Source organism: Chaetodon auriga, chromosome 18 (assembly GCF_051107435.1).
Source record: "Chaetodon auriga isolate fChaAug3 chromosome 18, fChaAug3.hap1, whole genome shotgun sequence".
Lineage (NCBI taxonomy): Eukaryota > Metazoa > Chordata > Actinopteri > Chaetodontiformes > Chaetodontidae > Chaetodon > Chaetodon auriga.
Genome location: NC_135091.1, coordinates 12,489,817 through 12,502,649, shown reverse-complemented (window position 1 = coordinate 12,502,649; position 12,833 = coordinate 12,489,817). Strand labels below are relative to the sequence as shown.

The window sequence follows — 12,833 nt, the reverse complement described above, 5'->3', positions numbered from 1 at the left end:
ATGCTGCAGAAAGGTATGGCTTTATCCCTACTTGATCTTTTTGCTTATATGTTTTCTGGGTTGACTGTATTGTATTGTTTGTCATTTTAGTTTTGCATAGATCAATGTCCATTTAACTACTAGACCATTGTTATTTTACTTGTGATGAGCTCCTTTAATCCTTCAATGCTGAACTTTCCGTCTCGCAAAAACATGAATCGGTAACCTCTTTGTTTCATACGTTGTATTTTGAAATCTAAAACCGGAAGTTGTAGTTCTTCACGCGGTCACTTGGTTTTATTTTGAAAGCAGAAACAGGAAGGTTCTTACTTGCTGGTAATGGTCTGCGGAGGAAGGGGTCTGTCCACAAATGCACTGTTGACTGGATTGTTTATGTGTCGGGGTTACAGCACTGAGCTAGCCGAAGAGGTAGCTAAAGAATTAAAGCAAACATTTCAGACATGACCATTTTCCATTAACATGCAAACGCACCTGGAAACAGTGGAAGCTCGTCCTCAGTGTAAGACAGCTAGCCTGATAGCTAGCTTAGCTAACAACTTTTCATTCATTAGCCACTGCCTGTGCACTTTTCTTTGTTGCTAGCTAACGGATAGCTTTACTCACAACATTAGCTTGGTAGCAGTGATGTAGTCTTTCGTTTATCAGTTGTTTTTAGTCGTTAATTTCAGTGGAAGTTTATTCACAACAGCACGTTAGGTCATGCCATCATGCTGAATTAGTTTTCGACGAATAATGTAAGTTGACAGCCGGCTTGTTGGGCTGGCAAGATTAGCTAGCATCATCTCACAAAACAAGCCTATTAGTTGCGTTACTATGCAATATAACACTGGGATTAGCGATGCGTGAGCTGTAACTTTAGATAAAACCACGAGTTATACCGTAGACTTTCACATAATTAAGTGATAAATGCATCATATGTCGCGTTTAGCCTCCAGTATATTATTTTCATTTATCTTTCTTGGTAATTTAGTAGCAATAGCGAGTAGCTAACATCAGGATGTGTCAGTAGCGGGTAGGCTGGTTAGTTAATATATGATTAAACTGGGTGCATTTAAAAAACGTCATTTTCCGAAATGTTTAAATCACTCCTCTAATCGCCTTGCAGATGTCTGCGTGATTCGTGTACATCTGAAACAGAAGGGAGCCACGTACCTGAAGATTCAGATGATCTGGTGCTGCAACTAAGGTGACAAGATCGTTCTTGACATGTTGGGACTGTGTCTGTGTGCTGATTGTTCTGTCTGTGGGTTATTACATTACAGTGTTGAACATTATTTAAAAAAACAAAACAAAACAAAACTAAAAATAAAAATAATTTCTGGCTTTTTTCCCTTCCAGCTCACCTTTTCTCCTTGTCTGTCTGAAATGTGGTGATGGTGGCGTTGATGATAGATGTTTGAGGAGAAAGCCCCTGTGGTCCTCTTGCTCCACTGCACGCTTCCTCATGGATTCCAACAATGACGAGGCACTTGATATCATTGTCTCCAATGTGGTGGCAACCTTCAGGACCAGGTGCCACCTCAACCTGCGCACCATTGCCTTAGAGGGAACCAATGTCATCTATAAGCCGGAAGTCGGGGTAAGGACATCAAAGAATGAGATTCTCCATTGTAAATGCACATATCCACATGTTCAGCTTTTATGATATGTGTACCATATTCATTTTGACCACTTTTTTTGTTGTTGTTTAAACAAAGAAAGTCCTGATGAAGCTTCGTAAACCCAAGATAACAGCCTCAATCTGGTCCTCAGGGAAAATCATCTGCACTGGAGCAACAAGGTAGACACGTGAAACACACACAGTTTCACTACTCACTAGCTGACTGGAAGATTTGTCAAAAAAAAAAGCAGCTGCACATAACAACTGGTTTGCCAAAGGGCAATTATTTCTCTCTGGTGAGCTGCTGATAGCCTTGCCACTGTATTGTTGGTGCAGCGATGTTGGCTTCAGCTGAACGTTAGCACAAGTTCCCCCCAAAACTGCCAGTAACACAGAGGCATTACTATTTGTCTCACCTGTCACAGATACAATGTGGACATTAGAGCAAGTCATTAGCATTTTTGGCAAATCAGCCGTTGCAAACCAGCACAGACACACTCGATTGTTGGGGCTTTGAACCTACAGTTATGCTTAAGGTTGCCACTTGCTGCATGTGTGGTCTATCGTTGTTGCATGCTAAACCATTCGCAGTATACATACGACTGTTAGACTGCCCCTCACTCTTGCTCTCCTCTCCTTTTCAGTGAGGATGAGGCAAAGCTGGGGGCTCGCAGGTTAGCACGCTGTCTGCAGAAACTGGGCTTCAAGGTGAGAATAATTACAACAGATACCAAGTTTGCAGATATAGTGTTTGTCATAATGTCTGTTGAGGTACTGGATTTCAGATTGTCTAGCTAATGTATAGGCCATGCATGGAAATACAAAGTTAGACTGGGACTGTCATTTACAGTATTTTAGAAACAATTTTGTGGAGAAATCTGAAAGAGTAATTGCATAACGGTATCAATTAAGACAACAAAAACACATTTCACTGTATTTCAAACCAGCAAAATGTTTAAACACAACATCATAATAATAATCCATAAATACTGACTCAATAGGCCTATAAGCAATGGTGTGTCAGTAGATTGCATGTGAGTGCTTTTCAATCCTGGTCTTACTGTCGTTTTGGCTAACATGCCTGAAGGTTAGCATAACAAGAGTCCATTTGTGCCAAGGAGGCACAGGCCTTAAAGCTGTTATTTCACAGACAAACAAAAAGCCCTTTGTGCTTCATTAGGCTGTGTACATGCCTACGTGTCTTTTGATTGTCTCAACTATTCCTGCAATAGCTGGGATGAGTACAAATGAAGCTAACATGTACTTGCCACCGCAAGGCCATAAGACCAAGATTGAAAGAAAGAAGTTCTCCTTTAATGTAATATTATGTGACTATAAATGCACTCAGTATAAGAGTCTGTGCATGTGTGTTGTCTGTTCAGGTGAGGTTTTCAGCCTTCAAAGTTGTGAATGTCCTGGCAGTGTGCTCCATGCCATTTGCAGTCCACCTTATAGACTTCACTAAGAACAACCAACCCATCGCCAGGTAACACAGCACTCTGCATCACAGCCTAGCTGTTCAAAATCTTGCACCTCTTTACTTTAAGTGGTTTAACATTTGCAAGGACAGGATGACCTCTAGTGGTGGCAGCACGGATCAGTGCTTTGCTACACGCTTGGCACGAACGTAAAGCAAGCAGAGAGAAGGCGTTGGTGGAGTCAGCCTCTGATTCATTTGCTTATATGACAAAACATGAAGTGCTGGCATATTTCGTCATGTAAAACAATCTCAAAGCTGCATGTGAACGTGGTCTTCGTTACATGTGCTGAAAGCCTTTGGTGTGCACTACTTAACCATGTGTTTGTGTGTTTGGCAGTTACGAACCAGAGCTCCATCCTGCTGCCACGTACAGGATCAAACATCTCAAGGCTACTATACAGGTGTTCTCTACAGGCAGCATCACAGTTACAGGTACCTCACACTTACACATCTACACACACAGTCAAACACTAACCTCTTTTACATACAGCAAGAGCACACGCGGGCTTAAGAGATTAAGGTCACATTATAATACACTTTTATAGTCTGTTACAACCAGAAAAGCGGTTTGTAAATAACCCAATTCCTCAAGGAATTTTACTCAAGCCATGCATTAGACTGATGTGACGGTATCTGCCATTCTCAGTTTGTCTGTTTTTTTGGGCTTATTGCTTTCCTTTTTATTGTCCTCAAAACTATTTCTTATGCTCTCGCCCCACTCCCGCTCGCCCCTGTCCCACCGTTCAGGACCAAACGTGCAGAACGTGGCCACAGCTGTTGAGCAGGTCTACCCACTGCTGTTCGAGTGTCAGAAACCCCTCTGCAAAAGTTAAAGACAGAAGAAACGAAGGGAAAGAGAAGTCACGTCCGGTTTATTTGTTGAAAGTGAGGAAGCACCTTATCCTTGGATTTATTTGCTTGATTTTATCATTACGAGGCAACGGCCACAAAACTTCTAACACGATCAATGACTGGACGTCACCTGGATTTTAAAATATTCTAAACAACCATAGTCGGAGTCTTAAAACTTAAAGCTTCACTCTCACAAAATGTCGTCGTTGTGGATTGTGTGGCTCTTGTGATTTCAAGGCTTAAAACTTGCAAGCATGTCTTTCAAACTTCAGAGGAAACTGCTCCTCCAAACCAGACTGCCACTGAAGAGGATGGAAGTCGTTTCGCTTTCTGTTTGCTCTGGGTGTTTTTGCATGGACAAAGACCAGTTTTCAACAATTCAAACATCTGAAAGCTTAACAGTGGTGAACACCGAGAAGCCTCACCTTTTAATCCTATACACAAGTAACCCGTTTGACACTTTCTCCGGGAGATTCTCCGTCCAGGGCTCCGTCGTGTAAGTGTTAACACAAGGCATCCACTGTATTACGAGTAGTTTTGCTCAAAAACAGCAGTCAAACCGTAAACCGAGTCTGTGCTGTTACACATGTACACAAAGTAAGAGCATGTCTTTATGCAGATACACATATCCACTCTTAAGATGCATTAATCTCTGATTTTAATTGTTGGTTTCTCTCATTTCCTTCGTTTAAGTTTGTTCTTGTCGATCAGCATTGGATCCGAATGCACACACGTGGTTTCAGTTTCTGCCATTTCTAATAATAGTTTTTAATGCGAGGAAGACTTGGAAATATTTGTGTTTTTTAGGTTCAGGCAATGTACAGTACAGAACAAGATTGATGTCCTAAATGTTTCGGAATGTAGTGAAAACTTTTGAAGGGTTCAGGTGTATTTTATTTTCAGGTGTTGCCGAGCCATAGATGCCCTCATTCACGCTCACATAACTACTGTTTAGTCCCAGGCCACATGAGTTTTTTAGCAGGCAGAGGAATAGAGCATTTTTAAAACCCCAGTTGGACTAATTGCTGTAAAGGCACAGGACAAAGCAGCAGAAGCTGAGAAAATGGACTGATAATTACAAGAGCAGCCAATCAAAGTTGTATGGCAGTTAGCTTAGCATTGTCACCCGTCGAGACGTTCGGCGATAAACTTCATGTAGGTTTTTGAAGACCAGAGAGTCCAAGCTTCCAGCATTAGCCAGTACCTGAATTGTCTGAAAAACAAATTCTTTGTAGAATACCATTCGCTTAAATTACAAAAAAACAACAGTGAGAAGTTGTGTTTTTAAACCTAGTGAGAGGCAACATACATGTACACATATGATAAAGGCATCTGATGGAAAAATGTTAAACTTTGACATGTTGTCTCAAGTGTGTTGGACGAACTGACTGAAACTGGAGATTTGAGACACTTTCAGAATTTTGTATTTTGTATAAAAATAAAGGTTAATGATAAAAGAGGCCACTGCAGGCGTTTCACTCTCATCTTCATCATTTCTTTTCTTTCCGTGAATGCATGAAGAGTGAAGTCAGTGTGACAGGCTGGGAAATACATGAGAAAATACCAGGAAATGTATCAGAGCACAGATTTAGAAATGTGCAGTTTAAACTGAACAGATCCACACAGGTCATTCAATCATTCTTGCAGTAAAACATTCATCTTGTTAATCGACTAAGTATAATTTTGGCATCACTGACACAAGTTAAAAAAAAAAAAACTCTTTAATCACGTATCACACTACTTACACGACAGTACTCGTTTTGTATCTTGACATCATCACCTGATGAGTGTTTTTTCTCTTAGTTGCTCGTTTTTGAAGACCCAGCAGCATAAAGTGCAGCCAAGTGTGTTGATTCATCATCATTTTCTTGATTTCCCCCAAAATGTAAAGGAGGAGACGCACTTTTGTGTCACAGTGCAGATCACAGCGTGTCCTGAATCTTAACCGGTATGACTTCTTTGAGCCATTAGTGTTATTACATTACATGCAATGAGGAGCAGCAGATCAACAAAGTCATCTTTCAGAACTTAATTTGCAATCCAGCAAAGAACCAAAGAACATTACATATAGACATTTGAAGTGATTAGTGTTTGATTTTTTTTAGTACATCTTTGACAGCCAATCTTTTCTATGTGTTCATCACAATATCAGGTCATGTGGAGAAAAAAAGTGAAAGACTGTGGCAGCACAGGTTTAGCACTTTTCATCAGTTATACTGGAGTTCAGAGGAAATGTCCCTTTCTGCATGATTGGAGCTGTATTCTTAAAGAGGGAAGGAGGGAATTAAATGTTATTTATATTTTATATAATCACACATTTACTCCCCGCTTCTGACCTTTCTTTACTGCCCTTTATCAAGTAAAAGTGAACCCTGAGCTATCCTCATATAAGCACAAATCCTTATTGAATTCTTTCTTGTACTGTACTGTAATTTCCACCATCCCTGCTGTTTTCTTCATTCACACACAATACGTAGCTAAAAGGAACTATAAAAAAAACACACATTTCTAGGAAGCAGCTGGAACTGCAGGGATGTACCGATGTGGGTGTACTAGTTGTATCCCAAATTCTCCACAGCGCTGACATATTGTCCTTCGGGGTCTTTGCTCTTGACTCTGGATCAGGTGAGGTGTACTATTGCAGTCTGTTAAAGGAGTCAGACGTTCACTGGAATCTCTGTGGACGTGCTGCTGCTGCTGCTGCTGCTGCTGCTGCTGATCAGGCTCTCCTGAGGCTGGACCTGCCGACAGAGCCTCAACTCAAAATGCTTCCTGTTAAAGCAAAGAAAGGAGGAAGATAAAGGTCCATGTCACAGATTAGTTTACACGATGCATTGATTGCATTCAGGCTGCACTGACGCTGCCACTCACTTCTTAGCCAGTTCTTTTGATATCTCCTCCAGCGTGCGACCTTTGGTCTCAGGGACACAGAGGATGACAAACACCAGGAGAACAAAGCTCATGGCAGAGTAGAGGAACATCACATTGGGAACACCGATCTTTTCTAGAGAAAGGCCAGCAAAGAAACACATCTTATTTGTGCACATAACCTCAGTCAGTGTACTACAGTTTAAAGTACTTGACAGATGATTGATTGGCTCTGCAGATGAGGTCATGAAACTGACCTGCAAAGACTCCAAATGTAAATAGTGGTTAACTGTTTTAGGCCTTGTCTTCCTGTTATTATGTCACAGTATGATGACTCCACTGATCAGTTATAGAAACAAGGTGAAACACACCTTTCTTACAGTAACTAAACAAGTGAAAGGTGCTTTGCATGAAATCTCTGGATATAAACAGTTTGTGGGCTGCTGTCACAAACATTCCAAACGTTCACCCGTCTTTGCCTAAAAATAAAAAGTGCACACATAAAGGTGTGTCACAATTAAAATGTTTGTTTACCTGCAAATCCTGTTTGCAGAGCAGCATCCATAAATTTATAGCTCTACTGCAATTATCTTGAACCGACAATTAATACATTGTAACCAAGAACACACAGACACACCTGTGACTGTGAGGAAGGTCATGGAGATGAGCAGGTTAGTGGCCCAGTTTACAGCCGACACCACAGACACAGCCCTGCCCCTGACTCCCATTGGAAAGATCTCACTGAGAACCACATACACCACTGGAGAGGGAAGCAAACAAAGACACATAAAGGGCAGTGGTTAATGAGGACTGAACACAAATAGCACGATGCAGCATAGTTTTGCACAACTTTGACAGTTTTGTGTGAGGAGCTGCAGGCCAGGTTTGAAGCTTTCAAGTCAGGGTCCACTCTGCTTTATCTGAGGAACTTTCTCATGTCAATCTATACTTTACCTAAGCCTAGTTACTGTATGATAACCAGTGCTGTACTTTGGACTTCATGGTACAACGTGTTACAAAATAACCAAGCCGAATTCTAGTGCCTATTAGTGTATATGGACCGGGAAAGGGTTTGTCCTGAGGGGGGGGGATACACTGTTGGTCACCAGTTACTAGTTTTTAGTTTGTATGCATGTGTGTGCAAAAGGAGTGGGTGAATAAAAGTGAAGGAATGGGTGCTTACTTGGCCCGAGGCTGAAAGAGAAGGCTGCCACATACACCAGCAAGCTGATCAATGATGCAAACTTCAGCGAAGAGGACACTTCTAGAAATGTCATTTCTCCTCCTGACCCCCCAATCCCATCATCCTCTCTGTTAGTCACCAGTGCCCCCTTACTGTTCCATTGGCTGGGGAGGTCCGTAGAAAAAATGGCACTGTTGTCAAAGTCTATCATGCTTCTGTTTAAGCCCCAAGGCGTATGTGTGTGGTTTAGTGTCATCTGACTTTTACACAGGCTGGTGAGGTGAGTGTGGCTCTGCAGCGTCAGAGTGCCGAGTGCAATGAGCGAAATTCCCATTGCGACAGCGCCCACACACAAAAAGCTCTTGGGCCCCACGCGGTCGACCAGCAACACGGCAGGGATGGTGCCGACCACTTTGACCACTCCGAACCCTGTGGAGGCCAAGGTCGCTGCGGCGTCACTGTTGAAGCCCACGCTGCGGAGAAGGGGTGAAGCGTAGGAGAGGATGTTGGGCTGACCGGTCGCCTGCTGAAGGAAGACTAAGGCCACACCAGTTAGCAGCCGTGACCGCAAGTTAGCTTTGGCACTGAACAGTTCCAAGAAACTATGCTCTGATTCCTCTTTCAGTGCTCCCTGGATGTCTCTGAGCTCCATTTCCACATGCTCCTGAACCCCACCTCTCATTCTGGCCAGCACTATCCTGGCCTGCTCCACTTTACCCGTCGCAACCAGGAAGCGTGGGCTGGGTGGGAGGAACAGGAGGACACTGATCTGCAGCAGTGCTGGGGGGATTACTAGTCCAAATGTATACGCCCAGCCATGGGGCACAGTGGCAAAGGCGTAACTACAGCTGAATCCAAGCATTACACCCACGACCAGCATCAGCTCATACAGCGTCACCAACAGACCCCTCCTCTCCCTCGGTGAGATCTCTGCAATGTAGAGACACGCTCCTGTCCCTGACAGCGCCGTTCCCATGCCGACTATCACCCGGCCCAGTGTGAGTGCAATAAATGAGGTGACGGCGATGAGCACGATGGTCCCCCCGACCACCATGGCGGCGCTCAGGAGCAAAGAGCAGCGGCGGCCGTAGCGATCCAGAATGGGACCTCCGGCCAGGCAGATGAGGAGAGCGCCGAGCAGGTGGGAGCTGACCAGCAGTTCCTGTTCCCGGCAGGAGAGGGAGAGGAGACCCCGCAGCTGCAGCAGGACTCCAGAGGTCAGGCCCATTTCATAGCCCAGCATCAGGCCGCTGAGAGAGGCCGCCACAGCCGCTACCACCACCAGCCAGCTGCAGCCTGAAGAGGGATGCACACACAGCGAACAGGGGGTTAAAAATGCTAAATGTGGGATACCAAAGCGGCTTGGAGTGAAAAGCAGGAAGTAGTTAGTAGCACATGACAAATTTCCATTTTCCATGCTTTGGAAGAAAAACTATAATCACTGACAGAGAACTTGGTAACAGGCCAGACAGCATCAGTAAATCACTGCAGTACACAAAAAGAAAAAGACAACATATTTTAAAGAACTATGTCCCATAGCTTTTGGCAGGCCCATGGCCTTTCTCCCTGTATGCTTCCCCCAATCATGAAGTTGCCTTGACAGTGCTGACTGTGTGGAATTAGAGGTGAGAAGTTCACAAGAAGAATGCTGAAGCAATCATGTAAGCTATTGTGTATGTGTGTGTAATCTGCGTGTGTACATGTGAGAGAGGCTGAAGCCTACATGTGTTGTCTTGCATGTATCACTGTAAGCTAACGTTCGTTATCATTGTAACCAGACAGGCAGGAAGAGAACACATGGAAAACTGATGAGCTTAGCACGTAGACATTGACACTGTTTACATATGAACTGAAAAATCTTCATGATATTCATATGGGAAGTCATAAACTTCATCATTATTGATCAATGTAATTGTTTTGTCTGAATCCAGGCTGTAGACTTACATGCCAACATATATTATTGCAATTATCCTAACAGTCATGCTAGTGAGACTTTCTCCTTTTTGCTCTAATTTAATTATGATGGCGCAACATGCAAGAAAAACAGAGATGCAGCTGCAAACTGCAGGGTCCTATAAGGTCTATAAAGACTGTTGCTCTACAGCCCCTCCTTTTCTATAGGTGACAGTCTAATAATGGGAGGAACTGTGCTGAAATGATGTCTAAAGCACATCCCCTCTTCTTTGCTGTAAGTTGGGATGTTCATACGCTGCATTTCCAGTGGGTTGAGATTTTGCTGTTGTGAAATGCCGTTTGGCTTGTAATGACTTGTCACGTTATCGCTACCCCAATTCGAACCAAAACCAAAGGAGAAAGGTGATTGGTTAAATGAACTGAAATTTTTTTTAACATTCGCCGGCATGTCGTTTTTGATGAGCGCGTGTGCCACGCTGCCAAGTTCAGAGTGACCCGGGACACAGAGAGTCATAAACAACTTTTGGCTTCATCATCACTGTTAATCAGTGTTTGAGGAGCTGCTCAGTGCAAAGAAGCTGAACGTGCAACAGTTGTGTTTTAGGTGAATTATCACATGTTCTTGTGCTGAGCAAAACCCTATGCAGGACTTTTTACATGAGTGTAAGTTAAAGATTTGCCGGGAATGTTCTCCTCTAGGCACAGGTTAGCATTTTACAAACATTAATTTTCAGTATAATCACGCTCTGTGTTAGAATCAAGTGTTTATGGAGGCTCGATGGTGGATGCCAGGGGATTTGAACCGCAGGGAAGAGTCCATTTGTACCTGAATTAAGCAAATACACCCTCATTAAGCATCTGAATTCAGTAATATCTAAACTTTAAATGAAAACGCTGATGGCTTAGAGCTGAATTCAAATAAAAAAAACATGTTATTTCTTCTGTTCAAAAATGTTACTGGTGTGTGTGAGTACCTGGGCCTCTGGGTGTGGCCAGTTTCTGGGCCTCAGGGGAGGCGATTCCTGGGAGGTAAGACATCATCTTCTTGGTCTCACTGTTGACTTCCATCGTCAGCCACCTTTAACAGACACACACACATCCAGACAAAGAAACGTCATTCACTCTGCAAAATAAACAGGAAGGCAGCTGACAGATCCCAGTCGTTTTTCACACAGACATGCCTGATGTAAATACATTTCCTGATGTAAAGGATATGCTTAGAGGTCTTCATAAATACCAAGTCTGGAATACATATTAGGACAATGCTCCCCCTTAAATTATTCTTGAAATGCTGCCATACCAGTCCTGACCTGTGTGTGATGGATTCACCCCACTGGCCACTCCTTTGGGCATAAAGCATTAGGAAATCTAATTCTTCTCTGACGGGTCTGAGTGTTATCTGAAAGCTTTCATTGGTATTGATACCAAAAAGAATTACAAACACTTTTTTTTTCTTTTTGTTTTTAAGCAAAACCCCTTTTTAAGTTCTCGAATGTTCATTTCTGTCTTCAGATAAGCACCTACACAAGATTTCTGCCTTAGAAAAATTTCTTAAAATCTGCTAAAATTTGGTTAAAATCAAGAACTATCTGATCAAAACAAGTAAACAAGAGTAAACAAATGTGACCAGACATTTGATTCAAGCTCTCAGTACAGGGCAAACGTTAATTCTTGACACCATGGACACCATCTGATCAAATACCAAAAAAGTACTGATGCATGATGCTCAGCTCAACCCACGGCAGGCGTTTCAGTTGATTCTTGTGTAGTGCAGTTCACTTTTGATTCAGTCAATAATCCCTGGATTGAACTTTTACCACTCAATGCCTTTTGGTGTCCCTGGACACAAACAGGTTTCCGAGTGAAAGCCCTGTCATAAATACCAGCTGGGTGAAGCTCACAGTGGACAGCTGCAGCTGGTTCTGTGACACACAGATCGGTGAATCTGGAAGTTCCTTCATGTTTCCTATGTTGTTGCCTGTCTTTGGTATATGGATATAGGTATTATGCACTTTCCTACACTATCAATGGCATCTCATGTTGCCATATTTAATACATAAGTAATGACACAGAATGAGACTACCCCCTTTCCCGTGTGGTGTTTCTTTTTTTACGTGTCCGCTGAAAGTCCATAAGTTGAGCTAAAATGTCCTTTTGAGGAAGCTATGGACCACCAAGGAAGACACAGCGTCTTTCCAGCAAAAGTTAGCAGCTTTCTTTGGCAAAAAGACTTCAAATTCGGGCTACTGACGTGCAAATGAAGCACGAAAAGTTTCGTTAAATGCGTATTGAAGTAGTTTTGACGGATGTGTGCGGTTACATGTCCCTACCTGGCGCCCCGGCTCTGTCTCTTAATAGCTCAGATTTGTGTTTGTCGGTCCATTCGCCTCCAGCTTCACTCTTTCGCTCAGCTCCTCTCGTGTCGGCGCACGCATCAAACTTGTTTTGGAAAGTTGTCTGGCCCCGCCCGTGTCTGCCCACACGACCAATAGGAAACGCGAATCCTTCCCTGGAAAGCCCAACGTCAAATCCTATTGGCCCAAACGTGTCAATCAAGTAGCGCCTACGTTAAAGTTTTTAAAAATGAGACGGTGTATTCCTGTGGGTTAATATTTCTCTATCGTGGCGTGGTATACAGTGTTATCAGTGATGTTATCTTTCTCTGTGCTGGTTTGTGTAATTGCATAATTTCTAATCGGTTATGGTGAAGCTATTCTCTGCTGTGATCATCGCTGGAAAGGAACCAGCAATAAAATACACCTGCATCAATAACGCTCTCTCTCATACTGCATGTGAAAACAAACGGGGAGGCTACCTGCTGATTTTCCTCTCTTCCCATGTCCCTTTTTCTACGAATGCAGCAGGACTGAGCTGTCACACCTTCCCTGCTGCCTCCCAGATGACAGAATGTAGCCTCATGCGCCCGTTAGACTGTT

At 43.1% G+C, this 12,833-nt stretch overlaps 2 protein-coding genes across 3 annotated transcripts; one reads left to right on the top strand and one right to left on the bottom strand.

The window, feature by feature from the left end:
* Window positions 1-307: 307 nt before the first annotated feature.
* Window positions 308-5,392, top strand: tbpl1 (TBP-like 1). 2 transcript variants are annotated; one of them, XM_076757068.1, is made up of 8 exons: window positions 308-408; window positions 1,106-1,186; window positions 1,339-1,579; window positions 1,698-1,780; window positions 2,245-2,308; window positions 2,983-3,086; window positions 3,418-3,512; window positions 3,828-5,392. In XM_076757068.1, exons 3-8 carry the CDS (start codon window positions 1,445-1,447, stop codon window positions 3,911-3,913), a joined length of 567 nt encoding a protein of 188 aa, XP_076613183.1. In that variant the 5' UTR covers window positions 308-408; window positions 1,106-1,186; window positions 1,339-1,444; the 3' UTR covers window positions 3,914-5,392. The 2 variants fall into 2 exon arrangements, with proteins under 2 accessions (XP_076613183.1, XP_076613184.1); XM_076757069.1 differs by having other exon boundaries at window positions 308-499.
* Window positions 5,393-6,053: 661 nt separating this feature from the next.
* slc2a12 (solute carrier family 2 member 12) lies at window positions 6,054-12,298 on the bottom strand. The gene is made up of 6 exons (XM_076756596.1): window positions 12,228-12,298; window positions 10,872-10,975; window positions 7,984-9,279; window positions 7,438-7,560; window positions 6,804-6,936; window positions 6,054-6,704 (listed from the first exon to the last, which is right to left on the bottom strand). The coding sequence occupies exons 2-6, from the start codon at window positions 10,963-10,965 to the stop codon at window positions 6,590-6,592; spliced, it is 1,761 nt and encodes a 586-aa protein (XP_076612711.1). The 5' UTR covers window positions 10,966-10,975; window positions 12,228-12,298; the 3' UTR covers window positions 6,054-6,589.
* Between the last annotated feature and the right edge of the window lie 535 nt (window positions 12,299-12,833).

What these genes read in the sequence shown, in the direction of transcription:
- tbpl1 (XM_076757068.1), top strand. Translation starts at nt 1,445, where the DNA reads ATGGATTCCAACAATGACGAGGCACTTGATATCATTGTCTCCAATGTG. An exon ending in TGCAGAAACTGGGCTTCAAG is followed by an intron (nt 2,309 to 2,982) that starts GTGAGAATAATT and finishes TTGTCTGTTCAG; the next exon opens with GTGAGGTTTTCAGCCTTCAA. An exon ending in AGGCAGCATCACAGTTACAG is followed by an intron (nt 3,513 to 3,827) that starts GTACCTCACACT and finishes CCCACCGTTCAG; the next exon opens with GACCAAACGTGCAGAACGTG.
- slc2a12 (XM_076756596.1), bottom strand. Translation starts at nt 10,965, where the DNA reads ATGGAAGTCAACAGTGAGACCAAGAAGATGATGTCTTACCTCCCAGGA. An exon ending in CTCTTTCAGCCTCGGGCCAA is followed by an intron (nt 7,561 to 7,983) that starts GTAAGCACCCAT and finishes TTCCCTCTCCAG; the next exon opens with TGGTGTATGTGGTTCTCAGT. An exon ending in TCAAAAGAACTGGCTAAGAA is followed by an intron (nt 6,705 to 6,803) that starts GTGAGTGGCAGC and finishes TTGCTTTAACAG; the next exon opens with GAAGCATTTTGAGTTGAGGC.